We start from the raw sequence: 19,553 nt of genomic DNA, 5'->3' as shown, positions 1-19,553 counted from the left end.
AAACTATTGCTACATCAACTATGACACATAAACATGTATTAATTTCTTTAGTAATAATTTCTCAATGTCAAAACTGAATCACAGAAAGGAAAAGGGGAAACATATTTTTTACATGAAGGAAATCCTTGAAACTCTTCTCTATATGAAAAACTGTGGATGGAAGGGATCTGCTGGAATCCCAGAACTGATCCAGTACAGAGCACTGAGTCTAGAACAAACTAGCACTCAACAGATGTCCTTTTAATGGCAGTTATAAAACAAGTCCAGTCTTAGTCCAATGAAGGAAAGAATAAAGGCACAAGATAAACTCAAGGTGTTCAGCAAATGAAAATCAAAGAGAATAGTTGCTAAAGTTCTCAGAAACAAGGGACTACTCTATTGACCTAAAAAAGACCCACTTATACGTTTTACAATAAACTGATGGCTGAATAATTTGTGAAATTCTATTTAGAAGACATATTATTACCTACTTAGTTTTAAAAGAAGTTCTAAGGAAGAGGAGAGACAGCATATCAATGAGGACAGGGCTCTTACCCTCTATCCTTATTTTATCTATTTCCAGAAACACTGACTAAAATAGGAGTATTAAAAATCCCTCCAGTGCATCATTCAATCTTGCAGCCCTCTATCTTTACAAGCAATGAAAGTCATAGCTGTGTCAAAAAGCACAAGATTATGTAGGGATAGAGAGAAACAATACAGTACAGTGGAGTGAGAGATCCAGATTTTGGTTTCAGTTTGGTCACTAACAAGCAGTGGAGCCAGAGATGCATCAATTATTTTTCTACAGTCATAAAGCATCAGGACTGAACTAGAACAAATCATTTAAGATGACTCAAGTTGCAAAGTTCTGTGATTAATGGTAGTATCTTAAGGCAATAACTGTATTGCTAGCATGCTGCATTTCAGTGATAAGATAGAGTACTTTTAGTGGCAAAAACTGTTAAGTGGTGTCTGCTATTACTAAGGACTCTGTGGAAAAGATGTTACCCTCAAATAATGGGAGTCAAATCAGACTTTTCAAGACAACATATTAGTGCAGAGGAAACATCCTTAATTAAAGAGTTATAATGACAAGATGTTAATATAATAGATCCATATGATAATACTGACAAGTGCAAAGTCCAAATTGAGAAATAGAAATGAGAGAAAAAATTTCACTCACATCAAAAATTTCTGTATGTAGAAGGGCCTGGGTGGTGGAGTTGGTTAAGCATCCAACTCTTGGTTTTGGCTTAGGCTGTGATCTCTGGGATATGAGACTGAGCCCTGTATCAGGCTCTGTGCTTAGTGGCGAGTCTGCTTAAGACTCTCTCCCCCTCTCCCTCTGCCCCTCCCACTTGTGCGCTCTCTCTCAAATAAATAAATAAATAAATAAATAAATAAATAAATAAATAAATAGAAAAATCTTTAAAAAAATTTCTGTATGTATATATCCTCAAGTGAAAAAATCTGTATGCATCCTTCCTAGTCTCTAGAATAGGACTCTTCTATCTAGGTATCAACTAAACTATGTATTTTATTTAGGTGGCATATAAAGGTAAAATACTAGAGCACAGTAGTTAAGGTGGCTCGCCTTTTATTAGGATTATAAATCCTAATCATTACATAGCTTTGCAGAAAACACTTAAGCTACTGGGTTTTGCCTTTCCCCTTTCTTAAAATTATGATAATAAGGCCTACTCTAGTGAGTGTTACATTATGAGATAATGGATGCCAAGCACCTGGTATCTTCTGATATATGGTTGCTGTTCAATAAATATTCCCTCAAAAAATCATTGATACCTTCTGTTTCTTCTTCAGTCTTTTTTTCTCTTTCTTCTTCTCTAAAAATTGTTCCCAGGGGGTCAAATTATCTTTTCCTTCCAACTTGTTTTTGACCATCTCTTCTGCACTTTCTTTCAAACCTAAGAAAAAACACAGAGTTCAGTTTAAAATGTTCTATCTTCATTCATTATCTCTAATTGCTTCTATTGCCCAAAGACTGCATTCCCTGGAAACTACAGGTGACAAAAACCGATTAGTAAGGCAATCCTTGTTGAAATGTCCCAGGAGGAAAGAATGCTCATAATCTCTCAAGTACTCTGTGATATACATCCTTAAGATCATAAGGACCACCAAGTTTGGATTCCACTTTGTATGGTTTACCTCTTTCAATGTTATCTGCTCTTGTACTTCATCTTTAAAGGTTCTTTTTTCTTATGTTTTGCAGTTCCTAATTTGTGTTTCTAGGGGGCTTCTGTAATAACTGGACTAAGAGTGGGACAGAAAAAGCCCTGAGGATGACCTATATCAGTCCTTGAAGGCCCTCACTACTGCCAGAGTAAAGCAAATGTGATTACTCTGTTGTCACCTTTGATAATAAATACATTTGTTTTATTTTGTAGTACTTTTTGGACATCACAGCTCAATTTGGGGAGGAGGCAGCTTCACTATTTATATGACACAATATTCATTTCAGAGAAACAATACTAAATGGAATGATTAAAAAATGCCTTTTAAGAGAGACATGGTCAATCCAGATCTTCCCAGATAAACTCTAAATTCTAAGGTGAAAATAATTCTAAAGATATAACAATTCCTTTTTTTTTCTGATGAACCTACTGAGACTAAGAGCACTGAGCAACCTGCCTAAGAACATGCAGCTAGGAAGCCACACGACTGTAATTGCTTGGTTATCCTCTATACTATAACTAGATAAATCTAAAATGCTGATTTGACCCAGAATAAAGAAATGTATAAAGTAAAAGGATAAAACCAAAGCTTTGGGCCTCAGGTTCCTCATCTGCAAAAGGAGGTTGGTCTAGATCAGAAGCATTCAACGTTCCCACCCACATACACCTCCCCCCACCCCCTTAAAGAAAATATTTGGTAGAAGTCCAAATACATAACAACTAAAAGTAATGTTTTGGGTCTTGGCCTCAAAGAACAGCCTGAAACAGCTGGAATAGATGATCTCTAAGGTCCCTTCCTTGCTTTTAAGCCAAAACTGAATCTTCAAATTTCTATGACTTAGAAAGTATTAAATTATCTACATACTCAAGGTTATGTAGATTTGTTTTTATGATGTACGGCTGGTAAGATCTCTGATTTACTGAATGCTAAATTAGAAACACAACTCTCAATTTGAAGACGTTTCTTATGAGAAAAATAAAATTCTCTTTACTAAATTCTTTTTGGAAGAAATGGGAACTGTATAAAATGATATCTAGGTATTTGACTGAATGAATAGATAGATATACAGCATTTAGGAAATGTAAATTGGGATCCTTGTTTGTAAGAAAGCAGCAAATCCTGACAAAATAAGTTGATTTTAAAAAACAAAATAATGTTTATGTATGCCTGTGGGTTAGCATACAATCAGACCAGTCTAATCTATATGCACAGTATTGTATTATTAGATATGTTTAAATAATCTTTAAGGTATTCTAGTATAACTTCCTTAAACATTAGGAAAGATTTTACTACTCCAGAATATTAGATTAATATATTTAGATAATTCTTAAAAATATTTATTTATTTATTTATTTATTTATTTATTTATTTATTTGAGCCAGAGAGAGACAGAGGCAGAGACATAGGCAGAGTTCGGAGAAGCAGGCTCCATGCAAGCAGCCTGATGTGGGACTCAATCCCGGAACTCAGGGATCATACCCTGAGCCAAAGGCAGATGCTCAACCGCTGAGCCACCCAGATGTCCCTAGAAATCTTTTTTTTCACCAAGAAGTATTGTTTAATTTTGATCCTTGAAACTTACCACAATGCTCACAATTCTTATCAGATGCTAAGAAAAGTTCTGTATCATTGTCTCTTTTAGGACATCGCTTTGATATGTCTTAATCACTATGAGCTTCTATTCCACAAGTAGGGTCTTCACCTTTTTTTGGGAACATGGATACCTTGAGAATTTGGAAAAAAAAAAAAAAAATACGGACTCTCTCCCTGAAACACTACTAGAAAAACTTGCATACAGTGTTCAGGGGCTTATAAATACTGAATGCCCTTTTCTTTTCTTTTCTTTTCTTTAAGGATCTAAGGGTCTTAGGCAAAGAACATCTGTGGGGCAGTAGAGGTCTACATGAAGATGGGAGGCCAGCTCCCATAACTTCAAAACTTATTAGCACTGACATCTGTAGGTTCTATAGCAGGGTTCCTCATTACAGCACTATTGTCATTTTGGACCAGAGAATTCTTTGTTGTGAGGAATTACCCTGTATATTGTAAAGAGTTTATCAATATCTCTGCACTATCCACTAGATGCCAATAGCCCCAGTCATAAAATAAAAAATGTCTCTAGATTTTGCCAAATATCCTCTTGGGAACAAAATCACCCCTAGTTGAGAACCACTATTTTTTTTTAATTTATTTTTTATTTCTTTATGATAGTCACAGAGAGAGAGAGAAAGAGAGAGAGAGAGAGAGGCAGAGACATAGGCAGAGGGAGAAGCAGGCTCCATGCACCGGGAGCCTGATGTGGGATTCGATCCAGGGTCTCCAGGATCGCGCCCTGGGCCAAAGGCAGGCGCCAAACCGCTGCGCCACCCAGGGATCCCATGCGCCACCCAGGGATCCCGAGAACCACTATTACAGACAATGACCAGAAGTCATTTCTGAAAAGAAGGGTTATTTCATTTGCATCACATAAGGTATGTTATTGTATTTACTTGATTATACAATATCTTTTTCATTTTAGAGTTTTCCTCCAAGTAAACCAAAGGCAGCTAAAGTCACCTTCTTTTGTATTTCATAATATTTAACACAGTGCCAGATACATAGTAAGTACTTAATAAACACTTAACTGATCTGTCTTGAAGGAGGAATTCTTATTTCAAGCCAACTGTTTGATCTTGCAAGTTTGGAACATACTCTCTCCAACAGAAAATGAATCAAATCTTTAGGATATAAATAAATGGCCTTTATCCCAAAGTGGTTTGGAGCGTGTGTATATGTGTTTAAGGACCTACAGCTCTAGAATAATTCATGAAACATTCTTCTCAGAAAATACCTTATATTTTGGGGGCTCTTTAGTTTGTTTATAACAACAATGAAATAGTTATCTTCAGTTAAATATGGTCTAATTTTTTTGCCTGGCTCTCACTTAAATACACCAAATGTGTATTAAGTAGAATGACAAACACATTGCATTGAATTAACACAACACCATGATAACTTTAAAATGCTTTGTTCTCATTGTCATCATGAGGTCATTTAAATCTCTTGCCACAGATCACAGTTGTTTATGTTCTGGTTCTTAAAAATATGTCCATCCCAGAAGTCTCCTGGCATATGCACAAGAACATTCTTCAGACAGTTTCAGCCTCATTTGAGAGCAGCCACTATGTGACTAAAAAAGAACTTCATTAGAACTGTTTTTATTTTGCACAAATTTTTTTCTAAAAAATTTAAGTGTATAGCCAAAGACTGCCGAATTAGTTAAAAATAACATCAATAATCCTACAAATAATGGGTAGAAAACCCTTTGAAAGCCAACCATGAACAGAGATGACTCAATTTAGACAATAATTTTAAGCTCAATCCATTCAGAATTATTTTGGCTGTTTGCATACATACAAAAATACTTTTAAATATGCTTTCAAAATCCACTAAAACAAAAATATATATTTCTCCTGACCTTACTCATTTGAAATATTTGAAAAGTTTTAAGAGGCAGGCTATGAATAACTTATATTAACTCAACTAGGTACTATAGCTGGTTTTGTTTATAAAAACAAAATACCGGGGCACCTGGGTGGCTCAGTCAGTTAAGAGTCTGCCTTCAGCTCAGGTCAGGATCTCAGGGTCCTGGGATTGAGCCCCACACTGGGCTTTCTGCTCAGCAGGAAGAGTCTGTTTCTCCCTTTCCCTCTGCTTCTCCTTCTGCTTGTGCTGCCTAGCTCTCTCTCTCTCTCATGAATAAATAAAATCTTTAAAAACTAAAAACTAAAAACGAAATACATGTTTTAAGATTTCTGATATAGGCTGAAGCTGGCACTTTTTATTTAAGTGATGACTTAGGATCCATTGAGAATTTTTATGAACACTTATGGCTCTATCTTTATTTATGGTTGTAAGTTTAAATCAAACAATGTAACATTCAATTTCAAAAGTAGCTTTTAAAATGTAACTACCACCACCATCCCTGAGCAGGAACTCCCAACTTGAACTCACTCTGAGCATAAGAGTTTTAGAGGAAAACCAACAACCATGTTGTGAGGAACACTGACATCAAAGGCACCCATTCAAACTGGCCAGTCATCCTCAATAGTGTGGGGAGAGGGAAGAACACATTTACTTATATAATAGAGGTCACAGGAATACTTGGTCCCTAATAAGTAATAATATGAGTAAAATGCCACTGGGATCTTCACCAGTGGCCTGTTTTTTTCTCCATGGTTAATCAAGTGATTATGTACTTAGGATATCTTCAAAGTATACTGGATGAGTCAAACTATCAATCTTTGTAATGAGAAAGATGGAGATTTGAAATGTTTTGAAGTTGGTTCAAGACTTGTTCAGAACAAGAAACTGTTTAGAATGTTCAGAATTTGGCTATTTTAACTTCTGTAAATCCCTCTCTCTTAAATTCTTACAATGCTATATTCTTTTAATTTTATACCATTTATCACAGTTGCAACTTCACTAATTTGTGTGATTTTTAAAATTATTAATGGCTATCTCCTTTATTAGCTTGCAAGCTCCATGAGGGTAGAGGCCATCCATAGCTTGTCTCCCCACCAGTCCCAGTAAAAGTCACCCTGGTGGCTAGTAGAGCGCCTAATAAATGTTGACAAATGAAAGGATAAACAAGTCAAATTTGTTGCCAACCTTATGGACAGAGGGCAACAATGCATGAAACTAAAAAAGTAAAATAACATTTAGTTTGGGGGACAATAGTAAACAGTAAAAATTACCAGTCAGCCAGAAGCAACAAATGCTCTTCTTATACACTTAATACTGTTAGAATATGTTATAGCTACTATATGGGAACAACACACAGACATCATAATAAAGATGATAATGATAAGAGTATAGGTAAGCTACTTAGACTGTAAATAGTTTCTCATATAACATTTAATTTGGCATCTCCCAAAACATTCAATGCGCTATCCATAGAAGACACCTCCAAAGTATGTACTGAATAAATAAATGTTAACGCTTTTTGTTGTTGCTGATTGTCTAAAAGCTATTTCAGTGGGTAGCAACTGTTTTACATTTGTCTTGAATTTGAGCTTATGCTCTAAGCTCTCCTAAATCTTTTACTCTCTTAGAGTGATGCCTTCCGTTTTTAAGTATTTTCAATTTGCTGTGAACCAAGCTATCCCTGCTTCTTAGAATTGAATGTTCTTAAAAAGCTGACTTGAAATACAAGACATTTGGCCTTTGTCGGGGAGCTATTGTTTCCTGTATTTTTAATTATTTGTATGGCTTTTTTTGCCTTTCAAATAGTCTTTTTTTTTTTTTTTTTTAAGATTTTATTTATTTATTCCTGAGAGACACAGAGAGAAGCAGAGACATAGAGGGAGAAGCAGGCTCTGTGCAGGGAGCCTGATGTGGGACTTTATCCCAGGACTCCAGTATCACACCCTGGGCCGAAGGCAGGTGCTACACCGCTGAGCCACCCAGGGATCTCCAATCTCCCCTGTTTTTATCCTCAGAAGTTAACTATATATCCACTCTTCTGCCGCTATTTCTCTTCCCCTCCAACTCTCTAGCACTAAATTCTCCGGAATTCATAGTGCATTATCAGTAAAAATTAAATTATTGTATCTTTGAACATTTTCATCTTCTTGCTGTAATTGAAACCTGGGTCTCCCCTGAATATATTGCAAACTATAGCAGTTACAAGTAGTTTGTTGTTATCGGAGCTTGTTTTCTTCAAAAACCCTCAACCAATTGTTCTGGGAGGGGGCAGGATATGTATGATGGTTATTAGTGCTCTTTATCCAGTTTAAGAAGTGTGGTACTGATCCAGGGATAGACAGACTAACTAATAAAATGGAGAGTCAAGCAACAGATTCATGCAGTTTTGAATCTGCATGAAACTTTGGTACATGACAGAGGTGATATGTCAGATTATTGAAGTGAGAGATAATTCAATATATGGAACAGGATAAAAAAATTCCATGTACAAGAAGATGAAACTGGATGTCTACTTTATATGATATAAAAAAAAAATCAACACCTGATGAATTAAGGACCTCAGTGTCAAAAACATTAAACCTTTCTACTTTTAGTAGAAAATAAAGACGAACATCAGTCTTTATCTGATATCCTTCAGATTATCCGACTATCTGACAAATATTCTTATCTGTATAGAAAAGGATTTTGTCAATGAAATACAGAAATCACTAATTAGAAAAGACTGACTTAAAAATATTAAAATCAAGAACTTTTATTCATAAGATAAACCTCCAAGAGAGGGTGTGTGGCCAGGGTGAGGTGGGGAAGTTTCATATTAGAAAGATATTTGTTATCCTATAAAAGACAAAGGTCTAGTATCACAGATAAATACTTAAAGGACTCCTAAAAATCAGCATTAAAAGCACAAAAAATACAACAGGAAAATGGCCAAAAGATAATTTTATAAGTATTAACTGAGGAAGAAACATATATGGCCAATAAATATATGAAGAGATATTCAGTTACATCAGTGAGAAGTACAAATGAAGCACTGCTGGTAGGACTGTAAACTAATACCAACACAAAAGAATTTAGTATTTCATCTCATAAAGTTGACATTCACACCACCTATGACCAAGCAATTACACTCCTTGATAAATACCTAAAAAAACTTAAACATGTACCAGAAGCACGTATCATAATAGCATGATTCATCATAGTAAAGAACATCCCAAATGCATATCCAAAAGGGGAATGCCAAATCACAGAGGGTTTTGAGACCTCTGAATATATGTATATAGCCATATAAAATGTGGTTATATACACTCAAATGAATGAGCTACAGTTACACAAATATGGATAAATCTTAGCAATACAATGTTGAGTGGAAAAAAAATCAGTCCCCAAAGATTTTTAAGTATCTAAAACAAACCCACACTCCTCCCTACCAATGTTAACAGCTTTAATTTATACACTTTAATAGGTTTTAATATACTCATAAGTATGTGCAACTATCACTAGTCTATAGATTTTTAAATTCTGGATATTTCATATAAAATATATGATCTTTTGTGACTGACTTCTTTTACTCCGCATATTTTCAAGGTTCATCCACTTTGTAGCATACATCAGTACCTCATTCCTTTTTATACACTCATGCTTTTTAGGAATACTTATAAGAGGTATGGAGAAGAGAGATAAAAAGGATAAATGTAAGATACTGTTTAGTTCTAGCTTTTGTAGTGGGTTCACTTATTAATTATTAAAAATAAATTTAAAAAGGCCATGCTGGACCAATGATTAGAGTGTCTTAATCTAAAGTTTATATATAATTAATTATATGAACCAGAGGTACAAACAAATAAAGGGACAAGTTTAATAAAGTTGACTACATCATTTTTGTTCTTAAAATGGTACTATAAAGAGTAAAAAGACAAATTACAAAGAAGAACACATTTGTAAAACAGGTGACTAATAAAGACCAGTCCAGAATATATGAAGAACTCCTATGAATCACTGAAGTATAGAATACTACATAAAAATGGTCAAAAGACTGAACAGGCATTTTCCAGATGAGGAAATACAAAGAAATGTTCTTCTTATAATTAGGCATATCCTTAAGCAAGTCTTTTACTTTTAAGTCAAGTCATATTCTTTCACTTCCCATTTCCTTTAGAGTAAAAGTTAAAGTTCATTCAAAGGTCTCAAAACCCTCTATGATCTGGCCATATCTCTGCCCTCATCTACTACTATCCATTCCCTGGTTTGTTCTGCTGCTTCTTAAATGTTCTTGGATAAATCAGAAAAGCTCCCCCTCAAGGCTTTTGCATTTATTGCTTCCTCTGCCTGAAATGCTCTTTCCCAGGATAACAATTAGTATGTACTGTCCCTAAAAGATCTTTGTGCAAATGTCACTTTCTTAGTGAAGCCTTTCCTGATCTATTCTAATTGCTACCTACCCTCACCCGTAAACTTCCTACTCCTCATCCAGGCTTCATCCTTCTATTTCCATAGCCCCTAATCATCATCTGATTAGTTTACCTAGTTGTTTTCTAATTCCCTTTCTCCCCTTTTACCTAATCCACACACACTACAATGTAGGGCCCCATAAAGGTCTTTTCAGTGTTCTGTCTCTGGAGAAAATAGTCTGGCACACATTAACACGAACTCAGCAAATATTTGAGAATAACACACATATTAAAACCATAATGAGATACCATTACACTTACATATTCAACTAGCAAAAACTGAAAACCCAGGCAATATCAATTAATGATGAGGATAAAGAGCTTAGGGAAGTCATACTACTGGTTAAAATGGCACAAGCACGTGGGAAAACAACTCAGCACACTTAGTTAAGGTAACTCTGTGAGCAGGCTCCACAACCAAGAAATCCTACTACATATATTCAAGGCATTCTCTGTATATTTTCCTAGGTGAGATGTCCCAAGAATATTCACAAAGACACTGTTTATAATAGCAGTAAACTACAATAACTGGCAATAGAACAGACATATCTACAATGGACTTCTGTGTAACAGTGAAAATTAGTAGATCATATCCTTACATATTGATATGGATAACTTTCAAAAATAGCATGTTAATACCAAAAAGTAAGCAACAGATGAATAGAGAGGGTAATTTTTGTAAAGGTCAAAACTTTTTAGGGATATATGTATATGTGATAAAATGACTATGCAGAGAAGAAAGAGAATGATTAACATGAAATGTAATTTCAGTTTCCTCTGGTAGAGAAAAGATGACGATGTAACTGGGGAGTTTTGTAGGTGACTGCAGACATTAGTAATGTTCTTTCTTAAGCTGGGTACACAGGTGTTCATTTTGTTATTTTTCTTTAAATTGTATAACTCACTGCCTTTGGTATCTTTTGTTGTTTTAGTAGACCGTTAAAAAAAAAGTGCTTACTCTTTGACAACTGTATCCAAAAATGGCTTTCACCTGCCTTCTGTCATTTACTCCCCCATCCATATAATACTTAAACTCAGATTTTTTCTTTTTTCATTTTAAGATTTTCTTTATTATTTGAGAGAGATCAGGAGTGGAGGGGCAGAAGTATGTCCCCCACAGGAGCTTGCCATGAGGCTTGATCCCAGAACTCTGGGATTATGACTTGAGCTAAAGGCAGATGCTTAAGTGACTGTGCCACCTAGGCACCTCTAAACCCAGATTTTCTGATAGCAAGCCCCCTACGCTCTTTTTATAATCACAGTAAACTATTAATGCTACCTCAAATTTCATTGTAAGTAGGCCCCAATCTATACACTGAATTAGAAAAATCCACTTATAAATTGCTGGCTTGAAACTGAGCCTGTTTTCCTCTCTGGATTCTGCCCACAGATGCTATTAATATACAAAGACAATTTGAGGCTGGGGTCCAACCACTATGCCATTTCTAAGTCAATTTTATAAAAACAAAAGGAAATTAAAAATACATCAACCTCCCTAGCATTTCAGTATAAAGCAACTATTCAAGCAAAATTTTTCTTGCCACAATCCAAGTTTCTTCCACATTTATTGGAGTTTATATATAAATAAACTATACATTCTGACTACTTCTAAAAAGATTTCACAAATAACTGTCAGAAGAGCAACAGCCTGGCAACCTTGTTCCTATTACGGTAGATACAAAAATGATAAGATTTATACAGGACACTGAAGTAAATGGAGGCAAGCAGAGAAGGAAACCAACCTGAAGGCTCTGGATAGCCTAAGGGCTAACGGGATCAACTTTGGCAAAAGTAATCCACAGGCAGTATACTGGTTAGGTATCTCTGACACAGACTATCATTTAAGGTTTATTTTTTCAACTTTTCCAATATTTGTAATTAACTCAAGAGCTGATTTCATTGGCAATGTCCTTTACTGCAACATTAAAGAAATTACAGAATGAGAGTCATACAGAATGAAAGTAACATTAAAACCTAGGACTTCAATATTTCCACAGCATATCTTGTAAGTACTGTTTTTATTCTTTGGGATTCTCTGGTGACAGAATCTACTGAGGAAATCTGTAACAGGCCAAGCATTCTTAGGTCCCAAGAGACAGAATCTTAGAAGACCAATAACATGCATATCCAGAAGCAGCCTTCAGTGTTCAACATCATGTGAGATGTTTTCTTGCCTTTTCTGTTTAAACTCCAGAACAGCTTATAATCAGAAGACAGCCTTCTTGGACGCTGTCACACAGGTGACCCTAGCTGCAGATCAAAATGTTTCCACACCCTGAGAAGTCTGTAATAGCACATACTAAGTCATCCTCAGTAGGTGCTTATTGTTTTTAGCAAAATTTCTCCAAATTCTCAAGTAAAATTCACTGAACATCTTTATATATCTTTGTGCATGCAATAGTAAACATACGCAGATTGAGGAAAGCACTAAATGAAGACAGTGCTAGATTCGATTAGTAACCCAGGGAAAATACTCTAATGGTACAGAAGTCAGACACATCAAGGTCTGAATTACGTACGTTCTTCAGCTAGCTGAAAACAAAAAACTCCTAGCTTTTTGATCTTGAGTAAGTCTGTATCTCAGTTTTCTCTTTTGTACAATCAGCTAATAACCACTTTACAGAATTGTTGGAAGAATTTAATGTAAAATTTTTAGCAAAACACATTTTCTGACAAAGTAATAGGCATCCATTAGGTGCAAATTTCTTCTCCCATGCCTAAAGAGTGTTTTATTTATTTTTTCCTAAAGAGTATTTTAGAATATAATTCTTTCCAGATCAAAATTATGCATCCAAATTACTTTAAAAAATATTTTTAAATCTCCCTATGCTTCTACAGAAAGGAACAATGGGAATCTAAAATGAAATGTATTTTATGACAATCTAAGCTGAAATACTTAGGAAAATCTTGGTTAAGTCCCTTGCAGACAGAATTCCCTACTTTACACAAGCCAATTTTTAAGGAAACATATGCCTTCAAAGTACATGATTCAACTTACCACTAAGACATATTCCAAACACCAAAGGGAACTCACCCAAGTCAAATTACTGGCACTCATCTTTTGGCATACAGAGGATCAAGCTATTCTAAACTATGCCAAATAATTTTACAAATACAGGTTTTCTACGTCACTGAATTAAGCTAAGGATATATCTCTTGACAGTTCATTTGATGAGTGCTATCCCACCCACCCTCAATGAAGATTATCCTAATGGAGGAAAGCACCCTTACAACCTTTTTCAATAGGTTATATCAGGCAAACAATGTCGATGTGAAATGAATAATACAGAGCCCTTCCCACATGAAATCAGCAGATTCAGCCAGCCTAGCCACCAGTTCAAGCCACAGACATTTTACTGGCTTCATTTGGGACCTCATAGTTGAAAATTATCATTGCATTATAGTCAGTGAACATTTGTCTACAATGGTCTAACCAAAAGGGCACTGAAAAAAGTTGGCAAATGTTTCAGAGACCAAGAAAATGGCATATGGTCTCACAGTGGGATTAAGTTTTGCATCAAACCAATGATCTGCAGAAAGTACTTCTGCCCTTTTCTTTCTGTGGCTTCAAAACTGAACTTCTTGTAGGAGCTAGATTTGATTTTGTGTAAAATGTTATCAGCATTTTAAAAAAAAGATCTAAAAAAAAAATAATAAAAAAATTTAAAAAAAATAAAAAAAAGATCTATTTATTTGGGAAAGAGAGAGAAAGAGCACATACACACAGGAGTGGGGGGAGGTGCAGAAGGAGAGAATCTTCAAGCAGACTCCCCGAAGAGCATGAAGCCCAACACAGGGCTCAAATTCATGACCGATGAGATCATGGCCTGAGCCAAAGCCAAGAGTCAGACACCTAAACTGAGCCTCTAGGAACCTATTATCAGCATTTCTAAGGCACCTTGATAAATTAAAAAAATGTTTCCCAGTTAGCACCATGAATTAATAGAACTATTTCAAGATACGTGATAAGACACATCTTATATAAGATGTTCTACTGTTAGGAACTTACCCTAAGAAAGTCCAATATAAGGTTATTATGTTATCCATAATAGCGAAACATTAGAAAGAGCCTAAAACACAATGTCAAGGGAGTGATTCATAATTTATAAATCAGAAACACAATGGAATGTGGTGCAGGCATTTTAAGTATAAAGATTATTTAGAAATATGTGAAAATAAGTATGAGAAGTGAAATTAAAAACAGAGAACTCAAAATAGGGGTCTAATATAACCAATTATGTCTGCTTATAGAAGGTAATGTGTAGTTAAAATAAAATATGGAAGCAACCCAAGTGACTATCAATGGGTAAATGTTACCAGGATGTGGGGTGTGTAGTAAAATATTATTCAAGTTTAAAAAAGAAAGAAATTCTGACATATATTACAATAGGGATGAACCTTGAAGACATTATGCTAATTGAAATAAGCCAATCACAAAAAAGATAAATATTGTATGATTCCACTTACAAGGTACTTAGTGTGGTCAAAATCATAGAGACAGAAAGTTGAATGGTTACTGCTGGGGCAAAGGAGAGGAAGAATGAGGCATTACTGTTTTAATGGATATAGATTCAGTTTTGCAAAGATGAAGAGGAATTCTGGAGATGGATGGTGGTAATGGTTGCCACAACATGAACTGAACTGTACACTTAAAAAATGGTTAGGATGGTAAATCTTATATTAAATGTATTTTATCACAATAAAAAAAAATCAGGAAAAAATTAATGTGTTCAAGTAGTAAATTTAAGGTTGTATGATTTTCCAGTTTTAGAAAATAAAGAAGAGTAATGAAACTGCTGAAAGTAAGTAGTCTGAGGAGATTCTGTCAAAATAACATATGGAACATGTGTGAGAAAAATGATGGTTTGCTAGCCAGGCAGTTAGCATATAGAATGATGACGTGGGACAACCTCAAATAGAATAGGCAAAAGTTCTGCTTTAAAGACCAAAGAATTCGCAACTTCAAACAAATCAGCATAGCTATGGGCTGTGGGAAAATAATACATGAAACAAGCTCACTCTTCTTGAACTGACTTCAGGCAGATTATAAATCTATGGCAAAGTAAAAAAAAAAATAGTACTACTGTCTAGAAATAGTGGCTACAGATGCAAACAGTACAACTGATGTGATATATGGGCAGAGAAAGATGTACTGATCAAAAAAATCATCCTAGATGTTTGTAACCATCCTAAAACAGCAGACCAATTAACCTGAAACTTCAAAACATATGGGAATTTTAGCACTTTCTGACACTTTGACTGGTATAAAAATATCCTCAATTTTTGCTTCAGATCTTTTAAAAGCTCTTTGGATAGCTCTTTTAAATTAAGTCTTTATATTATTAAGAGAGAAAATCATCTATAAAATAATCCAGAAAACTTGGTAAACATTTACTGGCAAATCTATGGAGAAAATGTGCTACCAATGTTTTTAGACAACCCTAGCTGTTTTTCATTTTTATTACATATTTCACAAATGATTAAAAAGGGGTTTTTTGCACAGTAAAAAGTTTTAGCTTCTTACAAAACCATTATAGTCACCTTGTTAACTGCATGATTCAAGGAAGGAACATACACCTAAATTTTAAAGCTGTAGACATACCAGCTATGTACAAGATAGTAGAGCGTACTGCAAATTCATTTCTACCCCATCATCAAAATACAAAGCTTACTGTAAATTCTTTATTTTAAAGTTCAGGTTTTCCATTTAATGCTCTTCTCTCGACTCAACTCAAAACTTTAAACATCTGGTTATTTTAAAAGTTCTTAACAAAAAAAATTTTTGTGAATATACTTCAGTTATACTTCAAATATATCCGTAAGGTGGATACACTGACAATAAATGGAAATACTGATATAGCCAAAAGTAAACAGTGAACAGGTTTTGAGATGTCTGAAAATTGTTTGAAACTGGGCTGCCTAGCAGAAAGAATGCCCAATTGATTCACAAGCAATTTTTTTTCCAAACAGAGAATAAATAATACAATGGCCATGGATACATGTCATTAATGTGTCTCTGTGTTTAACGTTCCCAGTGGGTCACTAAACAGAGGAATAAAGGTAGAATAAAAGGGAAAAAAGGAAGAACAAAGGACAAAACAAACACCAGAATACACACAAAATTACAACTGTAAAGAGTGGAAGAAAGAGTAAGTTGAGTGCCTTCTGCCTCAGTGAGCTGGCTTAGACAGACAGCAAGGGGAGTTCTTGCTGCTTCTTCTCTAGCTTCCATGCTTCCTTTGAAAAAGTATCCTACAGTTCTAGGTTCCTGACAAGAGCTCCTTCAAGACACTCACAGTCTTACTACTATTAAAGCTTTAAGACCATCAGCATTAATCTCATCATGCCCTTTATCACTATTTAAAACCATTACCACAAGAAGTCTACAACTTCCAAATCATTCTTCTAATAAAGTGGTGAACATTCGCATTTCTCTGTCTTCCTCTACAATGAAGCTCTTCTACAAGTCAGTCATAATCACATTCATTAATATTCATTCACAGAATCCTCTGCATTCACGGACTTGTCTGAGTCTCACTAAAACCTGGTTCTCCTCGGGGGCCTATATTCCTATATCCTTTTAATTTTTTTAAATTTTTTAATTTTTATTTATTTATGATAGTGAGAGAGAGAGAGAGAGAGAGAGAGAGAGAGGCAGAGACATAGGCAGAGGGAGAAGCAGGCTCCATGCACCGGGAGCCTGATGTGGGATTCGATCCCGGGTCTCCAGGATCGCGCGCCCTGGGCCAAAGGCAGGCGCCAAACCACTGTGCCACCCAGGGATCCCCCTATATCCTTTTTAGGTGGTGAATTTTTCTCTCTCATAGTTTGTCCTTCTTACTACTCATGGTCACCTTCAGTTCACTGGCTAGCCCATCTCCCTCAAGCCCCCAACACTAAATAAATATCATGTTATGAGACCATATCACCTACAAGCCTTTCTTATTAAAGATAACTAATGACTATTCTCTCCCCTCATTCTTGAAGAACTAAGCCCTTGGCTCACTGCCACTCTTTCCAATACTAGCCTTGTCTTAATTCTTGGTGACTGCAATATCTACACAGATGATCCTTATAACACCTTGAACTTCCCAGTTCATTGACCTCCTCTTCTCCTATCAATCTATGATGCCATCTCATCTTAGAAACTCACTCTCAGAATCATAACTAAATTATGTCATAACCCAAAATTGCAGTCCCATCAGTCTTAATTTCAAGTATCCTACTCCTCAAACACTAGCTCCAATCTTTCCATTTTATTCTCTCTAGTAACCCTAGACTAATAAGGCTAATCTTATGTTTCACTGGGACCTACAATCCATCAATCCTCTTACCTCTTCCCCATCCCTCACTCCTAATGTGCCCTCATTTTCCTCCTGACCCAACCCAGATACTTTGGTCCATCATTACAATCAACCCCTTGCATATAACTTTGTCCCTCTCTTGCTTGGTCATATTTGATTGATAAATCTTCTAAACTGGTTTAATCCAACTCTCTCCTTACTCCATGATTGCACATCATTAAATGTGGCTAAAGAAAAACATAACTATGTTGATTCATCCAACTTTACAAGACCATGAACTTCAAGTGCTCCCTTACTGCTGCTCAGCAATACTATTAAATTTCTGTCTTCACGACTCTTAAATACTTATTTCTTATCTTCTTTTCTCCCAAAATCTCAACCTCTTCCCTTATCCCTGCTCTCAGCTGATGACCTTCCTGTTTCACTAATACAAGCAAATAGGCGAATATCATTTTTAACCATTATTCTGTGACCATATTCTATGCCTTCTCTCTTGTTAAAATGGATGAAATGCCCAATCCCTCCAGTTGTGTAAAATATTCCAACTTCTTTTGCCTACTTCAGGACATAGTTCTCTGCATCATTTTTTTCTGTCTCTGGTGGGTTATTCCCAGAAACATACATAGCATACTGTTATTTTTCCCATATGAAAGAAAAATGCTCTCTTGATCTCACTTTCTCCTTCAGTTTCTTTCCCATTCCTCTGTGACCTATTACAGAAAAACTCCTCAAGATCTGTCAATCCATTAGTAACTTGAGAAAGGGATAGATGAAAACTAATAAATGTAGAAGGAATGACAGAAAATCAGCATTTCCAATGTATAGTATAGTAACTTGACTAAAGCAAGGATCAACAATGAATGCCAATAGCAGCAGAGAAAATGTTGGGGAATAGGATATTTACTTTTTTTTTTTAATTTATCCAAAAATATTTGATTGCCTTAGTTTAGGAAGAGGGTTTTAGATCCCCACCCCACACTGAAACAAAGAAAAAAGAATGCCACAGCAGCAAATGGCTTGTTCTGAAGAAGGGCATTACAGAACTGTCTTTATTTAAAAATACATAAAAAAAAAAAAAAAACCACCACCACGTATTAGCACCTAGCACTTAGGGTTACGCAGGGCCTCTCAGAGTTCCCCTACAGAACGGGGTCCTCAAGCTGAGAACTAGGACAGGCCAGGGCTTCTCTAACTGCTCCAGCAAGCTTTCTGGTCGCACTTGGCACAGCTGTTGCTCTCTGCCAGCTCCTAGGGTAACCCGTGGTTTCTTATTCACAATGTGGGGGGTAGGAGTGTAAATCAAGTTCTATGACGGCAGTGCAAAAATTCAGTGGCACTAGTAGTGTAACTTCATAAGATACCAACACATTTTTAAATACACGCTAATTAATTACAAAAAAAAAATGTCTTTACAATGAAAAAAATCAGTCAGACACCTTCTTAACTGAGTAAGCAAAGTTAACAGCACAAATAATGGGACAAATTGACATCAGAGACCTCATGAAGTGTGGCAATGAGAAGTATACAACATCATTTATGGAGAATTCTTGCCAAAACCTCTTTTAGCTGAATTAACTATCTGAATTAGGCAACAATTAGTCAAATCCAGATTCTGGATATTCTATAAACCACTACCAGCAGACACTTTAAAACTCACTGACACTTTCATGAAAAAACTATAAAGAATATTATTGGAATGAGTAAGATACCTATTATTTTATCAATATTAAAATCCTTTAGTGTGATAAAAACATTGCACTTATGTAGAAGACTGTCTTTGTTTTTGGAAGTTACATGTTGAAGTACTCTTTAGGAATGAACTTCTGAGCAGTTAAGTATTTTAGGAAAAGGAGTTGTCTGTACTTGCTGTCTCCAATTCCAATTCTCATTCTCACTTGAATCCACATTAATCGTGTCCCTTCCATTCTACCAAAACAGTTCAAAATCACTGATGATCTCCATACTGGTCATTCTCAGTCTGTATTTTATTGACCCATCTTCTCATTGAAATGCTTTCTTCATTCACTTGGCTGTCTGGATACCCTAGAACTCTGAATTTCCTCCTGTTTTGGTAGCCAGCCCTTTGGATTATATATATGCTCTCTTCAACTTGTATATGCTAGAGTGCTCCAGGGATCAATTTTGGAACCTCTTTTCTTTT

General features: G+C 35.5%; 1 protein-coding gene across 3 annotated transcripts in view; it reads right to left on the bottom strand.

Annotated features, from left to right (window-relative positions):
* ESF1 (ESF1 nucleolar pre-rRNA processing protein homolog) overlaps positions 1-19,553 on the bottom strand; it is a 65,792-nt gene that overhangs the window by 16,428 nt on the left and 29,811 nt on the right. For all 3 annotated transcript variants that reach the window (XM_072800015.1, XM_072800016.1, XM_072800017.1), the window contains exon 10: positions 1,786-1,907. In XM_072800015.1, coding sequence (XP_072656116.1) covers positions 1,786-1,907 — 122 coding nt within the window. The remainder of the gene's footprint in view (positions 1-1,785; positions 1,908-19,553) is intronic.

The sequence above is a fragment of the Canis lupus genome, chromosome 26 (genome assembly GCF_048164855.1).
Source record: "Canis lupus baileyi chromosome 26, mCanLup2.hap1, whole genome shotgun sequence".
NCBI lineage: Eukaryota > Metazoa > Chordata > Mammalia > Carnivora > Canidae > Canis > Canis lupus.
Note: the sequence above shows the minus strand (reverse complement) of the source record. Positions and strands in the feature narration are given on the sequence as shown.